Below are 18,608 nucleotides of genomic sequence, written 5' to 3'. Positions count from 1 at the left end.
GTCCTTCAGGTTCATCCAGGTTGTCACAAATAACAGAATTTCTTTCCTTTTTAAGGCTAAATAATATTCCATGTGTCTATATACCACATTTTCCTTATACACTCATTCATTGATGAACACTTAGGCTAATTCTGTATCTTAGCTCTTATGAATAATGCTGCAGTGAACATGAGAGTGTAGATAGCTCTCATTTCCATTCTTTTAAATGTATACCCAGAATTGGGATTTCTGGATTATATGCTAATTCTATTCTCAATGTTTTGAGAAGCTCTATACCATTTCCATAATAGCTGTACTAATTTACATCTCCACCAACACTTTTCAGGGCTTCTCTTTTCTTCATGTCTTCACTAACATTTATCTCTCATTTTTTTGATGATACCTTTTCTAATAGGTATGTGGTGATGGCTCATGGTAGTTTTAATTCACATTTTCCTAATGATTACTGATGTTCAACATTTTTTTCATGATCCTTTTATTCAGATATCTTCTTTTGAGAAATATTTATTCAAGTCTTTACCCCCTTTTTAATGGGATTGTTTTCTAGCTATTGAGTTGAGTTCCATATGTATTATAGTATTAGCCCCTTATCAGATGTATGGTTTGCAAATATTTTCTCTTTCTTTGTAAGTCATTGCTTCACTGTTGTTTCCTTTGCTGTGCACTTTAATTTGATGCAGTCCCACTGGTCTGGTTTTTGCTTTTGTTTGCTGTGTTTTCAGGATCATGTCTACTTGCTCTTTGTCCTTAACCAGTGGTCCATTAGGTTTGCAAATTAAATCACATGTGACTGAGAAACAATAGAAAACTATAATGTCAGACCACCACAAAGAAACAGCTCAGAGTCAATAAGCATGGTCCTTTGCACCCCTGGCCTTAACACATGCCCATTGATGGAACATGAAGGTTTTCTAGCAACTTCCTGATAAAGACTAAATATAATTGTTTTAGTTATTGATTTTTAAAAACTGAAATAGAAACAGATGCCATTATGAACCTTCTGGAAACACTTCTGTTAATTCACCAATAATAATCTATGGAGTACAGTGCTGTGTTTTGATATGTGTTTACCATCCTCTGGGAAACACTGCCTCTTCTCTCCTGAGCAGACCTTCCTCCCCAGCCCCACTCTCTGCCATTGTTAATTCTAGTTTGGAGATTGCAAACCTCCAATGTGAGTGGAGGCTGAACTGAGTCCTGACTGATGAATAAATTTTTGCCACACAATAGGAGAGATTACGGAAAAATTTCAATCTCTTAAAGTTTAAGATTCTGGGGGAAAAAGTCAGTATTTAATAAAATGTCATACTCTGTGGGAGGAGAAAAATATACCCTGACTAAAATACTTATTGTGCTTTTCTAGTTTCAGAATTATGAGTTCTAGGTCTAGAGGTGGGGAGGGGGTGCATTTTCCATGAAAATTTCTGCTTTTGTTTTTCATCTCTGCCAGTTCTTCCCACTTCCATTTCTTCAATCCACCCAGCTTAATGAAACCAGGTGCAATAAACTCTTCTGAAAATTCACCTGTAGTCCCTCTAGTCAGTGAACTCTGTGTCTAAAATCCTGTGTGCCAAACGTTCTACTCATGAGGTAATTAGAGAAATAAAGACAACATGGATGGGCATTGAAGAAACCACTATACATTTGTGTTCAGAAACTGAGTTTCCTTGTATTTGTTTTGGATTTTATTATGTTTTTTGAAATTGGAAGAATTCTTTGACATGGGCTTTGTGTCAAGTCAGTCATTGAGACTCTACTGTGGTTGGGTTGTAAGTTTTCTTACAGATTCAGCTACTGAAAGGTACAGTGGTGAATTTTCCTTGTGTCTCAAATATCTCAGTTTATCTGCCGCCACAAGAAAGTCTGCAATTCCAGAAACTTGAGGAAAAATGTGAAATTTGAACATGTGGTACTTAACATGAGTATGTATGTCTCTGAGGTGCTCCCTTTGTGTTTGGTATTGATTGCTATTTGTATCTATTCTCCAGGGGAATTTCCATCTCAGAACGCAAATGTTGGATTCTGCATCTACCTGCACCAAATGACATAAGAATTTTGTTTCATAGAATATTTTAAATTTCACTTTGGTTGTTTTTATAAGTTCAGTGACCTTGTACTCACTAGATTTTCTTTGGTGTGTTGTAGTTATACATAAATAATGAAGTTCATTTCAATCTATTCGTAAATACATGTAACATAGTTTTCTTCATTTTAATTCCCAGTATTTTCTCTCCCTGATTTCTTTTCCCTGATCCCCTTCCTCTTCTCTATTGGTCTTCCTTCTAACTGTCTGTTTATCTATACCCATTTTTCCTAATTGGTACCTTATAGTTATATATAAAATTGGAATGAATTGTGGTATATTCATACCTGTACATAGTGTATTTCCCCAATTCTTCCCCTTTCTCTCCCGTCCTCCCTCCCCCATCTACTCTGTTGATGTCCCTTCTATTTTCATAAGAGCCCCTTTTTATTCCTTTCTTTTCTTTCTAGCTGCTATATCTGAGAGAAAATGTTTGACCTTTGACTTTATGGGCCTGACTTATGATGTTTTCCATTTCCATTCATTTATAAAGGACATAATTTCATTCTTGTTCATGGCTGAGTAGTGTATATATTTATTTTATATTATATAATTTATATTATATTATATATACATTTATATTACATTATATATTATTATATATAATATTTATTAAACAAACATGTTGTGTATATATGACATTTTCTTTATCTGTTGGTCTATTGATGGGTATCTAAGCTGGTTCCATAACATGGATATTGTGGATTGTGCTACTGTAAACATTGGTATGCATGTATCACTATAGTATGCTGATTTTAGTTCTTTTGGATAAATATCAAGGAGTGGGTCATATGGTGGTGGAATCATATGGTAGTTTCATTCCTAGTCTTTTGAGGAATCTCCATATTGTTTTATAAAGTGGCTAGCTTATTAGATTTTAAATTTTTGTTATCTAGCAAGGATACAGTATTATAAAGATGTTTTCTTCCAGTACTGGGGATTGAACCCAAGCATGTTCCATCACTGAGCTATACCCTCTACCCTTTTTATTTTTTTTATTTTGAGTGAAGATCTTACTAAGTTTCCCAGGCTAGTCTTGAAGCTGAGATCCTCCTGCATTAGTCTCCCAGGTCAAAGGGGATATAGGCATGCACTACCATGCCTTGTGGTATTGTTTTAAAGGAAAAATTATGAAGAGTAAACAAAAATCACATTTAATAGTAATGAAATAATTTATATATTCTAGTTTCAGGCCATGGAAAATATTTTAAAAGTAATACTCATGCTTCATTTTTTAGAAAGAATTCTTTAAAAAGATTTTTTTTAGTTGTGGATGAACACAATACCTTTATTTTATTTATTTATTTTTATATCGTGCTGAAGATCAAACCCAGTGCTTCACACGGGCTAGGCAAGTGTTCTACCACTGAGTTACAACCCCTAGAAATAATTCTTTAATGTAATTGCTCATTGGTGCCTCATTGCTCTTAATCAAAATAATCTCATTGGCATACTTTTCTAAATGTGTCTTTGTGTGAAATATTCATTCCTTTATTGTATGCTAAGGCAATTTCCTTTAAAAATCTGTTTGTACAAAGTTAATACTTTTAAAATGCATAAAATTTATTTACAGACTTTATTTTCATTATTTTATTTCTTAATAAAAGGAAAAATTCCTTTCAACTTAATTTCTTGAGCACACATGGACATATTATCTACCTACTCTTTCATTTAGAGAAGAAAAACCCTGAGAGCTACCTCATACCCATCATGGCTACCAGTGGTACATGTCAAAAATATTTTCTGTAAAGTTCTTAATTCAGGTAGTGCAGAATGGAACCAACATTATTAATAATAGTGAAAGTAGCCCCCCACACACACACAAAAAAACTGCACTGTCTGTTCATCGGCTCAAGACTAACATATGACTGTCCCTATTTGTATTGTGGAATTGAAAGATGGGAGTGACAGATTGATAATAGTGGAAATAGACAAAGGAAAAGAAAGAGGAAAGTAAAGAATAAAAGGAGAAAGTGCAAGAGAAACCAAAGGGAAGGAATGTCACTCACTCCAAACATGTGGAGTGTCATTCACTGATTTCTTCATTAATTCACTTGATAAATATTTACTTCGTGCCTAGTATATAAGGCTCTTGGTAACAACAAGAGAATCAAACAAGTCCTTGTGCTCATCTCATGAATAAGACTGTCATTTCATCCCTTGGACTAGTAGAAAAGAGGATGAAACAAAAGATAAGCTGGACTAGAATGGACAAAGAGATATGACCCGTTCCATACAAAGATGAGACACCTAAGGACAAGAGGATGGAAGATTGACTTCTACCCATTCCCATTCATGGCCCAGAACTCTACCCGTCTCCCCGCCTCCCCCTCCACATCCACAGGGTCCCTATGAGTGGTTTCTGGCAGCTTCCCTAACCCTTTTCTGGATGTTGGTCCTCTGGAGATGCTGAGGACCACATCCACATAGCCATCCATTTGAAATAGGCCTATTGTGTCTTCTGTGTACCAGACCTTGTGCCAGCCATGGCGATAGTGAAATACTGTCTCTTCCCTTTGAGTATCTTTCAGTCTGGTTGTGTATGGTGGCAAGTAAATGATCTGGTGTGAGCCCTGCTACTAAAGGGATAAATACAAACCATGTAATGAAGAGAAGAGTTTTACCAGAGGAAGAGGCCACCACCTTGACATTTTCCCATTAGCTCTTCCTCTTTGAAAATGCCATCAGAATAAAACTATTTTGGAAAAAAACTTTAATTTGCTTCATAGTTCAAAAAATTAATTTTGGTTTGATTCAAAAGTTAGCAAATTAGATCTGTTTGATCTGTTTTTTTGATGGTAGATTACTTCAGCTTAAGTTCTAGTATGCTTTAAAATATGTGTTAAAATCCATAACTCACCTCCAAAATGCATATACATATCCATTTTAAAATGTTTAAATTTTAAAAAACAGAATCTTTTGTCCTGTATTTTTATCATCCATTTTATGTGTGTGTGTGTATATATATATATATAAACACATAAATGTGTGTGTATATGCAATACACTGTTGCAGTTTAATGCAAAACAGATGCTCATAAAGTAATTTAAGTGGCATTTGTCTAAAATATGTGCATATATACCAATTTATTTCCTGATTTGAAATGCAGTTTTATTAGACTTTTACAGGAAGAATGCCAAATTGTGGTAGGTTGCACTGGATTTCATGTAAGAGGTATTTGGCACAGTGGAAGAGCCTCAGAAGACAGGACACTTTCATATTTTGTGTTGTTCATATAAACTTGATTCAGAGAAATTTGTTGTTACTGCTTTTTCCTTTACAGAACTTTATAACAAGTCAGCATCCATTTGTGGCTGTAGTTCATCTCAAGTCTGTAACGACCTCTTCTGCTTTCCTTTTGGTAGGCTTTATTATGTTCCATCCTAAATTTATATCACCAGCCTAACTGTCCCCATGGACTCCATTGGCTCACTCTCAGGCTGACTTGGATATTAAATGGGCCATTTCAAATTTAACATGACTAATACAGAACCATGGGACATTCTCCCTGCTCCCTGCAACCAAGCCCATGCCTTTTACATCCTTCCTCACCTTCATGAGTGGCAGCTCTATTTTTCACTTGTTCAGGCCCAAACTCAAGCATTATCCTTGACTTTTTTTATTCCCCATAAACAGCTCTCTAGCAAATCCTCTTGGCAGTGCTAACCAACCTCTTCCCACTTCTGTTGCTACCAACATCCAAGCCACCGTCATTTCTCACCTGGGCTATTACAGTGACTGTATTCTCTACTCCCATCCTTGCCTTTTAATAGCATATTTTTACCCAACAGCCAGAGTCATCCTTTTATAACAGAAATCCACTCATTCCTTGGCTATGAATCAATCCAGGGACTTTGTGTCTTGCTCAGAAAAAAATCCAAACACGGCTGTCTGGCTCTGTATGATCTAAATACCTCTCTGATCTCATCTTACCCTTCTTACCCGCTCTGCTTTGTCCACCCCAACCTTCCTACCATTACCCTGGGTACCCATGAATGCTCTCACCGCAGGGCCTTTGCAGTTGCTCCTTCTCCTGACATGAACTTTTAGTGCCTAAGTATGCATGTGCTCATTTCTCCTGTCCCTTCAGATCGCTGCTTAAATGTCACCTTACCCTAAAGAGCTTTCTTCACTTTTTTCCCCCTCTCCATTTTACCTTATCTTATTTCTCTCTTTAGCATTTATCCACATGTGATATTTTTCTGTTGTTGGGTTAAAAAAAAATCTGTCATTCCACAGAACTTAAGTTCTCTTAAGACAAGTACCTTGTTCTCTTCTTCATTGCTCGTGCCCTGACATCTGTCTTGGGCAACATTGTGTGGCCAACACCTAGATTTTCTAATTCCAAGTTCAGTGCTCTTTCCACGATTCTGTGTGGCGTCTCATACACTGACCTTACTACACAAATAAGCACAGTGATCCTCCCTTCCTTCCTTGCCTGGTATTGGGGATTGAACCCAAGGGCTCACAACATACTAGGCAAGCACTCTACCTCTGAGCTGCATCCCCAATTCTTCTTAATTTTATTTTGAGGTAGGGTCTTGCTAAGTTGACCCAGGCTAACCTCCAATTTACAATCCTCCTACCCCAGTCTCCAGAGTAGCGGGATTTGGGGTGGTGAGACTACAGTTAATAGTTGCTGGGATGATTCAAACCTGTTTCTCCTCCTCCCAGGATGTTGATATTTCTATACTTAAACACCTGGTGTCTTCATGGGGAGTGTGCCCCAGAGCTCTTTTGCAAATCAAAGAGCATCCATGTTCGACTTGGATCTTTCCAAAAGAACTATTAAAAGGCTCCCATGTTTTATTTTGAATGTTTTTATTCTCTTCTTACTGAAGTTTAGTCACACTGATTCTCTCCCCTTTGTTTTTGCAGGTGATCTGCAACTCTTTCACCATCTGTAACGCGGAGATGCAGGAAGTTGGTGTTGGCCTGTACCCTAGGTATGGCTGATGGTATTTCATTGACTAGAAGTCACATCATTAATTCCTACCCAGTTCCCCAGCCTTTTGGAGGTAGAATGGCTGTCACAGCAGCTGGCTTAAGAGCCAAGCTCAATACCTAGTGATAAATTATAAGATGTTAAAAAAAAATGTTAAGTCATAAAACTTCCATACCACATTATATGCTGTGGTATTCATGAAGAGGAGGATCTCAGACTCAAATTCTTGTTCTTAGTGGGGTTTGGGGAAGGAAGTTGAGGATTGTGGTGCTCAATAACCATCAGGCTGAGGTTTGGGTTTTTTTTCCCCAACGCCTACCCGTATCTTATTCCCAACCTCCTGGGCTCAAGCACAGGATGCTTTCACAGATTTGCTGTCCTGTACCAGTGGGTTTAATTTTGTCTTTTGAGCCTCTTCACTCAAAGAGGCAAGAAAACTTTCAAAGTTGGGCCTCTGAAGGGTTCTACTATGGTGACCTGTCTCCCCAAGCTACTAGACTGTTCTTCTACAATCACTCCTACTTTTGTTATGTTTTTTTATTATTAGGTCCCATATATAAACCACCCTTTCTTATAATGAACTGTGAATAAGAGAATTCAGCTTCTTATTTCTCTCCAGTGCCATTAGCTGTAGATCAGTTCTGTTGATAGTGATTCTCCAAAAGCAGGAACATAGGATGTTCAAAGCATGGGCTCTGAGTTTAGATCACGAGTTTCAGATTCAATCACTGCCTTACTAGGTGTATGTTCTAGGGTAAGTCATTTAACTTCTGTATATCAGTCTCTTTAACTATAAGTGATCCTTATAAGGTTGTTGTGATGATTGAATTTAAAAAAACATGCTGAAGTGCTTTCTACATAGAAAATGCTCATTCTGATTATCACTTTATGGTGGCAATGTAAACTCATTCCATTTCCCATGCGGTAAAAAAAAAAAAAAAAATGTACCTCCAAGATAATAAGATGACTAGGCTGTGGTTCAGAATGCAGCAGGATCTACATAGCAAAACTGCCTTAGCTTAGTATATTAGAGGAAGTCCTCCTAATTATTCTTCAGTGTGGAAGACTAGCATAGGCTGCTGTTCCTCCAACAGAGCTCAACAAATGAGACCCTCTGGGGGCAAGGTCAGTATAACCTTGGCTGCAGTGATTGCTGCTGCAACCTATTATCTTAGAGACAATTTCTTTGCCAGTCCGATTTTCCCCCATTTCATGTTGGGTACTTAATGAAACAACTACCTTCTCACCCCTATCCCCGAAAGAACTAAAAACAAAAGTTTTTATTGACCGACTTCCCTAATTATCCTCCATCTTGGGAAGCATTTTACTTCATATGAAGTGGGCGTGTGACATTTCTGTGAATGCATCCTCAGCCCTCAGTGCACTCTGAACCTAACCTGTCTCTGCCCATACCAGCCTATAGTGTCTTTGCACATGGCATTTATTAAATGTAGCTGTTTGACTCTATCATCTGAGCTGTGATGGTCACCCTTGTTTTAATTTTTTCTTTCCTTCAGTATGTCATTGCTCAACCACAGCTGCGACCCCAACTGTTCAATTGTGTTCAATGGGCCCCACCTCTTACTGCGTGCTGTCCGAGACATTGAGGTGGGAGAGGAGGTAAGGAAATCTGTGCTTCCCATTACCCAGCCTCTTTTCCTATTAAAGAATCTTTCAGTGTGGTCATCCTAAAACCATGTGTGCTCTAGAGAAGCTTTCCATTTTCCTTCAGCCAATGAGAAGATATGTAATACAGTCTCCTCTGTCTAGCAACCTATCTTATGCCAACTATGGAAGGGTTTTTTTTTTTCAATTGTCATATTTCTGGATGATGATATAGTTCTATTGCACATATATGAGAAGTGTTTATGTGTGTGACAGAGGGTGTGTGTTTTATTCACATGCACAGGAGTCATTAAATCTTCTCAATAGCAACAGCTCAGCAGCCTGTCACATCTCTGCAAATGATCATTCTTCTATGGGTAGGGCAAGCAGCCCAGCTTGTGAATAGTATGCTCAGGACATACTTATTCTCAAGGCTGCTAATTGCATTTTGAAGATAATTACACATTTAAAATCCCATGTTAAGAAAGCATACAGGTTTTACTCTTTTTGGCTGTCACTGGGGCTTCACAAACCCATCAGCATCTCTGGATAATTGTTTAAGCAAAGATGCAGAGGGAATGGAGGACTGGGAATATGACCTCCAGCAATAAATTGTTCTTGACCCTTCCAGTTTTATAGACAGCCAAGCCAGCCTCTTTTGATGAGGAAACTTTGCAGAAGCCTGACGTTACTCAAGATATCTTGTCTTCATATAGGCTGTTCCAGGGCTACTGAACCTGAACCTGCATAGAGTTACTTAGTTACCACCTGCGTTTAGTTCTTGGTTGTAGATATTTATGTTTTGTAGGATCCAGTTTCCTTCTACCTTCTAATTTGCTAAAGTGGGTATTTATTGTAAGGAAAACAGAGATTTTATTGCACTTTTTCAGCATACAGCCCATAAAACCTAAATTCAGAGGTATCATGTTTTATGAAGACAGGGATTTGGCTTTGACAAGACTCCTTCCAAACTGATTTTCAACCAAATAAGGTTCCTCTTACATAGCAACTTGGTGAATTTTTGGTTTTTAAGACCAGTTCACTAAGTATATCCGGCTTTTTGTCAATGATATGGAGAACTTGAATTTAGTTTTTTGGGGGTCATATGTGACTTCAAGGCAGGTAAGAAAGTGAACTACCATCTATTTTTGGCAGTATCAGTTTAGAGGCTGAAGAGTGGCTGCTACTGTTATTGATGATGTTGGTGGTATTTTAGTGAACTTTGAACAACTAAACAAGGGCTGGGGCATAGTTTAGTGGTAAAGTGCTTGCCCAGCATAGCCTAAGTTTAACTCATGAGGTCCTAAGTTCACTTTCCAGCACAACAACCAAACAAATCACTTGACAAGCAAACAAAAACCTCTTAGAATGGTTAGAGTTCTCAAAAAAAAAAAAAAACAAAAACAAAAAAACAAACCACTCTTATGTCTTAATGTTTTTAGCCATACTCACCAGTCATTCTTCTTGGCTGGTTTTCACATTGGTGAAAGAACACCTCCTCTTTTGGTGTTTATTTCACTTTTTCACATCAGTTTCTTTCTGTCTCTGGAGCAAAAAGCAAATCCTTCCTTTGGCGTAAAACAAAACAATTCTGCTCAGCATTAGGTCCTGCAGACTCAGATATTTTCTCTATGGTACTTATTCAAGGCATCTTCTCAACAGCAAGAGGAGTCTGCCCTTAAGTCCTTTTTTATTTGTTTCCCCTCAGTCTTCAAATATCCTTTATTGGAAGACTATGCATTACCTTCATTTATTGTAGTTCAAATCACTGTATAGTTATTACTTTCGTGAAAACACTGCCTGCATTTTCTAGAACAACAACAAAAAACCTTAAAATTGTTTCACTTAAATAGTGAACCATAAGTCCTTCTTAGATCTCAGCTTTTTGCAAGAATTAAACTTTCACTATCCTACTGAGCATACACCAGGGTGAATGACATTCCTCTGCTCAGTTGTCCTTCTCTCTGTCCACCATTTTTTCCTGTCTTAACACCATGTATCCTTCAATGCCTTTGCAAACACTATCTCTTCTGTAAAGCTTTTCCTGACTTTCCATGTTACGGAAAAGTCTTCTCCTCTGAGTTCTTCCTTTTAGTGGTTATTAATATATGTATTTGGCATTTATTCTGGCTCTTTTGGTGATTTCTGTATTCAACTATGAGCTGCATGATCACACATAGTTGGATCTTGTTTATTCCTCTATCTCCTAGCACTTAGCCTTGTACTCCAGAGGCATTCTATACCTTTGTTGAACTGACTCTCTGTTAATTGAGCATACTTTAAAGACCAGCAGTATTTCTCAGTAGGGCATTGTTGGCATTCTGCATGGAACAGTTCTTCATTGTGTGGACTATTGACCACTGAAGAAGACTTGTGTCTTTAGTCCCTGCCCAGGTAATGCCTGTAGCCACCACCAACAACCAAATTAACATCATGGACATTTAAAAGCATCTGACCCCTTGGAGCAGAGATTGGGAGAAAGAGAACCAAGAGAAAAGTTATTTATGTTAATTGAACAAATTGTTGGGACTCACTGTGATACTTCCATATATGCATACATTATGCGTTCATCTGTGCAAATACCTTCCTTCTACCTTCAACCCCCCCCTCCCCACCAACATGCCTCTCAGTCCCTAAAAGTCCCTTTTAATTTCTGCCTTCCACCACCACCCATTTCCCTTCTCTGTCTCTAGTGATGACAATTCTATTCAATTCTTCTACAAGTTGGTTTATTGGATTTCTTAAATGAATGAGAACATATGGTATTTGTCTTTCAGTGTCTGGCTTGCTTCACTCAACATAATGTTCTCCATGCTGCATCCAACATAATGTTGCTGTCAATGACAGAATTTTACTCTTTTTCTTGGATCAGCAGTATTCCATCATGTAAATACACATTTTCTTTATCCATTCATCTGCTGAAGGGCATCTGGGTTGATTCCATATTTTGGCTCTTGTGAATAGTGTGGCAGTGAACTTGGAAGTGAAAGAATCTTTTTGGTATAAAGACTCCTTTTGGTATATACATAGTAGTGGAATTGCTAGCTCATTTGTTGTTCTGTTTTTTTTCCCCCCCTGTGGACTTCCTATACTGTTTTCTGTAATGGTTATACTAATTATATTCCCACCAGCAGTGTATAAAAGCTCCCTTTTCTCTGCATCCTCACCAGCTTGCCTTTTTGGTGATGGCCATTGTAACTGGGGTGAGATGATATGTTACTGTGGTTCTGATTTGCATTTCTTGGATAATAAATGAAATTGAGCTTTTTGGGGGGAGGGCATTTGGTTGTCTTTTGAGAAGCATCTGTTTAGTTCTTTAGTCTACTTTTTAAGTGGGTTGTTTGTTTCTTTGGCATTCATGTTTTTGAGTTTCTTACATATTCTGAATGTCAAATCCTTGTTAGATGTACCATTTGCAGATATTCTCTCCCTTTCTTTGGTTATCTCCAAATCCTGTTGATCATTTTCTTTGCTGTGCAGAGGCTTCTTAATTTGATGTAATCCCATTTGCCTATTTTTACTTATATTTCCTATGGTTTGGGGGTTCTATTTAAAAAAAAAAATCATGGCCTACACCAAAGTCTTGTAGGGTTTCCCCTGTGTTTTATTATAGTATTTTCATAGTTTCAGGTTTGATATTTAGGTCTTTGATCCAATTTGAGTTGGTTTTTATGTATGATGAGAGAAGAGGATCTAGTTTTATTCTTCCACATATGCATATCCAATTTTACTAACATCATTTATTGAAGAAACTGCCTGAAAAAAAAGACATTTTGAGGCATTGATTAAGAAGGCTAATTCCTACTTATTTTGAGCAAAATTAGTTTTGGCTCAATTGATTAAGGGAATAAATTTAGATAGCTTGGTATTTTTATGGCATCAACTTTGTATTTTGTCTTCACCACTCATTAAAACATCCCAAGTTTTAATGTGGGCTATCTGTGACATAAGCATCAGAATATGGGTTCTGTGAGCAAGGCCTAGCAGTGCCTTAAATATAACATCCTTAGCTTGTATTTGTCAAGGAAATGAATGAGGCTTTCTAAAGACAAAATAAGAGGTGGAATGGAATCTTAGAGCTATTTTTAAACTACCAACAGTTCATAGGTATGTCCCATAGCTCTTGGAAAGAAGGAACATGAAAGCTAGCCCATCACCGGTTTGAGATGGGAGCATTACATTTTTCACACAAAGAGAGCTGGGAAATTGCAGCAGGTTCCACAATATCAGAGTGATCTTGAACATTTCTTCCCCTTGGACTCCACATAAAACCATCCTTTGGAACACCTTTTCCCTTCAAACAAGCACCAATTATAACACTTTGAAATTTGAGGATTATCATTCTGAGTTGTTGTGTCTCTTCTGTTTTTGTTGCTTTGGTCTCCTGGTTCAGCCTCCTACAGAGAGGTGTTTTTGATATGGTTATACAGTTTCTGTGCTCGATTTCTGCATGGTGACTCTCACGCCAGGATTGCTGATGGATGCCCCTTCTGAATTATGTTAAGCTATGACATACATTTGATAGCCTAATAGTCTTATAAAACATGGAACAGAGAAAGGTGGACAGTCCAGGCCACCCTCATGGGAATTCCTAGTTAAAAGAACTTGTAGCTGTTACAAATACTGCCATTGGCTGTCACCATTCTCTGGAGCATCATCACTTGGGAGAAATGTAATCTGCATGAATTGAACATTTCCATATCTCTCATTTCAGTTTTAACCTAAAGTATTTTGAGATTAGAGCTGTCTGTTTCTTTGCTCAGTCATCTTATTAAATTGTTTAACAAATTCACTAGTGTTACTGGGTGATAGAAGCTGGAATTGCAATTCCAGAAACTTTGAGGAATTCAGAGGTGAGTAGGACCTGGACTTACCTTCAGGAGTTCAAGCTGAGGAAAGTGACATAGAATAGAAGACAACAATGCAGTGCGAGAAGAGCAATGGTATCAGTGTGCACAGGGCTTTACAGAAGTCAAAGCATGGCACTCAAGCATTGTAAGGGTCAGGAGTGGGAGAAGTTAAGGAGGACTTCCAGAGAAATGAGTCCTAGATCTGACAGTATCCATAGAATTAAAGTTGAGTAAGGCAGGGAAAGGTATTCTAGACAGACACCCAGAGGTCAAAAACAGAGGGTGAGTTCAGGGGACAAGGAGCAGTTCATATCTGTGGACTGAAGAATTCAGATGTGGCCAGGTCAGGTGGTGACTCAGGATGGAGGATGTGAGAAATATAATATTTAGAAACCAAAATTAGCAGGATTTGTGAGACAAAGAGACAAAACTGACACTCAGGGTTGACTTTAAAAAGAAATGAGATTTTTCAAATTCTTTTTGTATTTTAGATCAGAGCCATTATTGGCAGAAAAATTTGTTAACTACAACAATATAATTCAAGAAATAAAAACAAGTCTAATTTTAATTTGGTCATACTATCTACTGAGTTGTAGATGGGAAAGATGGTTTCATGGAAAAGGGGTTCATTTTGCCTGAGATTTGAGTATAAGCAACATATTCAAGATCCAGAAACTATCTTTGATATGTAACTGTAATGTTTAAAATGACTTAATATATTTTCTACAAGAGCGGCTGTAAAATGTCAGAGCAGTGGTCAGTGGTGTTAATATTTTAATGTAGCTTTGTTCTATGCCATTAAAGCATCAGTTGATCAATGACTAAGATTTTTAAGTACATTTCTGCTGAATGAGCCCTATGTTTAGTGAGCAGATACTCCATTAAAACTGGTGAGTCTTTAATAAAGATTCTTATCTTGAACGATAAAATGATTTCACTGTCATTACCAGTTCATATGTTTTCCAGAATGTTTCATATGTTTGCCACAGAGCCCCTCACTTTAAGAATAAATGTGGGGAAAGGGCATGGGCTAGCCAAGGCAGCAGTGTATAGTTATATGTTGGTGTGGGTGCATTGTTTCTGGGATTCACAAATGTGCATAATGTTGACAGGCTATGAAGTGCAGGGGAAGATGTTGAGACTAGAAAGCAAATCTAAAAGCAGTAGCAGAAAGCCTTGTGTGACTTTATCCCACTGGCAGGTAGAAACCTCCAGAACTTATCATGTAGAGAAATGACAGGATCAGATTGGATTTTTGGAAGCTCTTTCTCAGAACAGTTTAGAAGATGAAAGGTAGACAGAAGGCAGCAGGGAGGCCAGTTAGAGAGCCACTACATAGTTCAGGTAATGGTGACAAGTAGTTATAAGACCCCGAGAGAGGCTGTAAGAGTCTATTTATTGGGGTTAAATGAAACAACTAGTCTCCTGTTGCCCATTCACTACCTGGCACCATCACTCATGAGTTCTGCTCTTGGAATAAAGTCTTGGGTTAGTCAAGCACCCTGGAGTCAGTAACTTCACACTGAGTGTGTTGTAATCACCCAATAACTACTGCCAATTGGCCTGGTCTGGTGGTGGGGCTGATGGCTAGGACCCATTTGGCTGGAATGAGAACTAGGGTCCTAGAATTAACCCAGGAGAGAATATAGAGATCATCTAATTTACCACTTCCCCTCACCTCACGTAGGGAAGCTATGACCTGGAGAGCCTGAGGATGTAAGATGAATTTGTACACTGCCCTGAACTTACCAATAGGCTTTGTAAATAGTGTGCTGAGGAGTCAGTTAGGTGGATTGTAGAAACTGGTGTTCTCTAGAAATCAGAGGAACTTACCTAACATCGTGGCCCTTTGCATCTCAGGGGCAACTCTGGCTTCAAATCATGAAGCAAGAGAGTCAGGGAGTGAAAAAGTGACCTGTCTGCTGAAGGAGCCCAGTTGCCACAGAACACTGCTTCGCACAGGCTTGAGTTCTTCAATTTGAGGGTGCGGCTGCAGCTCCTGTGTACTAGCCTCTCCCACAGCTCCCAGGAGTATGAGGAGCAGCTGTTCCTGTTCAAAGAGCATCAGGCTTGAATCAGCAGTTACTGGTACAAATTCCAGCATTACCTGAACCCTCAACCCTTGCTGGTGTGCAACATGGCCTCTCAGGTGCCCAGCACATAGTTAGATAGTCAATAACATCACTGACTACATTTTGTAAGGGCAGGTACTCTTGTTCCTGTGTGTACGGTGGCATGTTATAATTGCTCAACAGGTGAAGAGTCTATAGAAAGCTAGCCAGCCAGGTCAGTCTGTGGCTTCTGGCACCCTGCGATGGCCGTGGTATCTCCTACAGGTCTGTCTGGCCAGGCTTTCTCCTCCTCCCCAGGCTGCTTTTGTGACACCTTCTTGAAGCTGGTTTCTGTTTAAGAGGCCGGCCTTCTCTGCCCCACTGTAAATTTCAACAAGTAAGCTCATGTTTGGTAGACATGAGATGCTCTCTTTTAAGTATAAGAAAAACCACATGGAGCGCTTGCTCTAGGGAGTTATTGTCATCTCCTTCAGTAGGTAATCCTGCCTTCTTCCTCTTCTACAATATCCCCTTCTTCCCCCACCACACACCCCCATAATTACTTTCTACATTTGAAAGCAAATAAAGAAGTAATTTATCCAGTATGGTACAAGCCGATATATGTTATAGGGTTGAAAAAAGAGAGAGAGGGATGAGGGAATTAGGAGTGCTGGGATGGCATGGAAATCAGGTTGCTGTTTTAAATAGGGTCATCAGTTAGGCCTCACTGAGAAAGGGAGACTTGACCAAAACAGAAGATGAGGATGGTCACCATCATGGATCTGGGAGAAGGGCAGAGGAAATAGCCAGTGCACAGGCCTTAAAGTGGCCATAAAAGTCTAGTGTTTTATTATTAAAATCACAAAATTACTCTTATCAAATTAGTAGACAAGTTTCTAAATATTGGCTTTGCATTTCTTTCTGCATTTCATGGTGGACTTATAGCCCACACCATGGACTAGCACCAGTCCAGGGCCCACACTTTGCATTGTGGTGTGGGAGTCCATTGTCTATTGTAAGGACTTGGCCCTTACTCAACCAAAAGCTGGCTCTGTTGGGGCATTTCCAACAGAAGAAAGCACTGATTTTATGTTTTGATGAGTTACTCTGGCTAAAGGATGGAATGCAGGGGACCTAGGGAAAAAAGCAGGGAGACTAATCATGAGCAAGAGATTATGGTAGCTCAAATCAGGATGGTAGCATTGGAAAAGGTAAAAAGTGGTTGGTTCTCAACATGTTTTAAAGATAGATCCAACAGTTTCCTGGGATCTGGATGGCATTGTTAAGGAAAGACCCAAGTCCAGGATGTCTCTGAGGTTTCAGCTTATATAATACAAAAGAGGAACTGCTGTCACCTAAGACTGTGAAGGCTTTGTGATGGAACAGGTAGGGAAAAATCAAGAGTTTTGTTTTATGTATTCTGAATTTGATTTTCATTACAATGGGGATCTAGGTAAGTAAAACAAACGTTTACTCACCGTGACTTGAAGTGAACTCTTGGACTTCTCTAACGTCCTCTCACCTTGGTCTTTCCCCATCCAAGGCAGGAATTAGTTACTGTATTCAAAGGGACCCAAAGAAATCAACTTCAGAGCCACCATCAATGATTGTACTCTGACATTAAATGCCCCTCTCATTGGAAATTATTTCACATACTTTACCTTGTACAAGTAAGAGAACTGTTTCCTAATTTCACAGATACCAAATTTGGATGGCCCTAACTTCTGAGAGGTAGCTATAGAATTGATTAGGATTTAAGAGCAATCTAGCTGCATCATCTGCCACCCATTGGATTGCCAGAATGAATTTGGTTTCTCTGACTACCAAAGGTTATAGAATTTATGGCTAAACTTTAGTAATACCAAGAATATAATAGCTTCTGATATTTTGCTGTTTTTTAAATGAAAAAAAAAGGTAAGGTATGAAAGTACAAAGAGTTCATGAGCCCAGTTCTTTAAAATAAGTATATGATGCATATGTGCTTACACTTAAAAAGACTGGAAGGAAATATATTAAAGTTTGACATGTAATTATTTGCGTAAGAGACTATAAGTAGTACCTTCCCTTATATTCATTGGTGTGTAATAAAAACAAATTTTAGCCTAATAACTATCATTAATAATAACTGTTAGTTAAAGAAGATGAGCACAACAGCCATATGAACTCTTCCCTCTCTTGGGTGTCCACAGCTCACCATCTGCTACCTGGATATGCTGATGACCAGCGAGGAGCGCCGGAAGCAGCTGAGGGACCAGTACTGCTTTGAGTGTGACTGTTTCCGGTGTGAAACCCAGGACAAGGTATGTTGTATGGAATCAGATATGAGCACTCCCCACTCAATTCCTTAATGGTCTTTTGGAGAATTTTGCTTTTATTTTATTAATCCCAAAGTAAAAGCCCTTAGTGAATGGCAGGGAACAGGGATAAATAAAAGAGCGTTGAGCTGCATACATTTTATTTCCTGGAATCTTTTCTCACCCACTAAGCTGAGATTTAAGCATAAGTAGAGATCTATGGAGCTTAGAGTGTAGTGGAAATATACTTAAACATGTGATTAAAGGATATGGAAGACCAGACCATATAGTAAGAGGATTGAATTATATTATGATTGATAACAGTTATTGCTCAGTAATAAATACACCAAATTGTATCTAGTTTTTATTTCTTTAATTTTGTCCCATACAGCCTTTTTACCATAGTACTTTATCAGATGGAAATCACTTATCAAAGTAAAGGTTGATAAACTTTTACTTTCAGAGGAAGGAAGAAGAACCAAAATAAATGCTATGAAGATAATTAATGAAGTGTTCTCCTGTTACTCATATACTTTCCTTGTTTGAACCTACTTTTAGTTTGCAATCTGGCTGCATCATCTGCTGATTGTTATCTGATGAAATCTTATTTTTGTCAAGTGTTCTTATTGTCAGATCTCACTTGTAATTAGTATCTCATTTAATGTGAGTACTTATAAATAATTAGGAAACAGAATTTAGGAAAGTTCAGAGATATGCTTCTGGGATAAAAATGAAGAAAAAGTGGCAGAACCAAGTTTCTCACTCCAGTCTTTTAACTAA

General features: G+C 38.3%; 1 protein-coding gene across 1 annotated transcript in view; it reads left to right on the top strand.

The window, feature by feature from the left end:
• Positions 1–18,608, top strand: part of Smyd3 (SET and MYND domain containing 3) — a 706,977-nt gene that overhangs the window by 539,698 nt on the left and 148,671 nt on the right. Inside the window, exons 6-8 of the mRNA XM_076873152.1 lie at positions 6,962–7,029; positions 8,546–8,648; positions 17,724–17,834. Coding sequence (XP_076729267.1) covers positions 6,962–7,029; positions 8,546–8,648; positions 17,724–17,834 — 282 coding nt within the window. The remainder of the gene's footprint in view (positions 1–6,961; positions 7,030–8,545; positions 8,649–17,723; positions 17,835–18,608) is intronic.

Source organism: Callospermophilus lateralis, chromosome 13 (genome assembly GCF_048772815.1).
Source record: "Callospermophilus lateralis isolate mCalLat2 chromosome 13, mCalLat2.hap1, whole genome shotgun sequence".
NCBI lineage: Eukaryota > Metazoa > Chordata > Mammalia > Rodentia > Sciuridae > Callospermophilus > Callospermophilus lateralis.
This window is presented reverse-complemented; position numbering and strand designations above follow the sequence as displayed.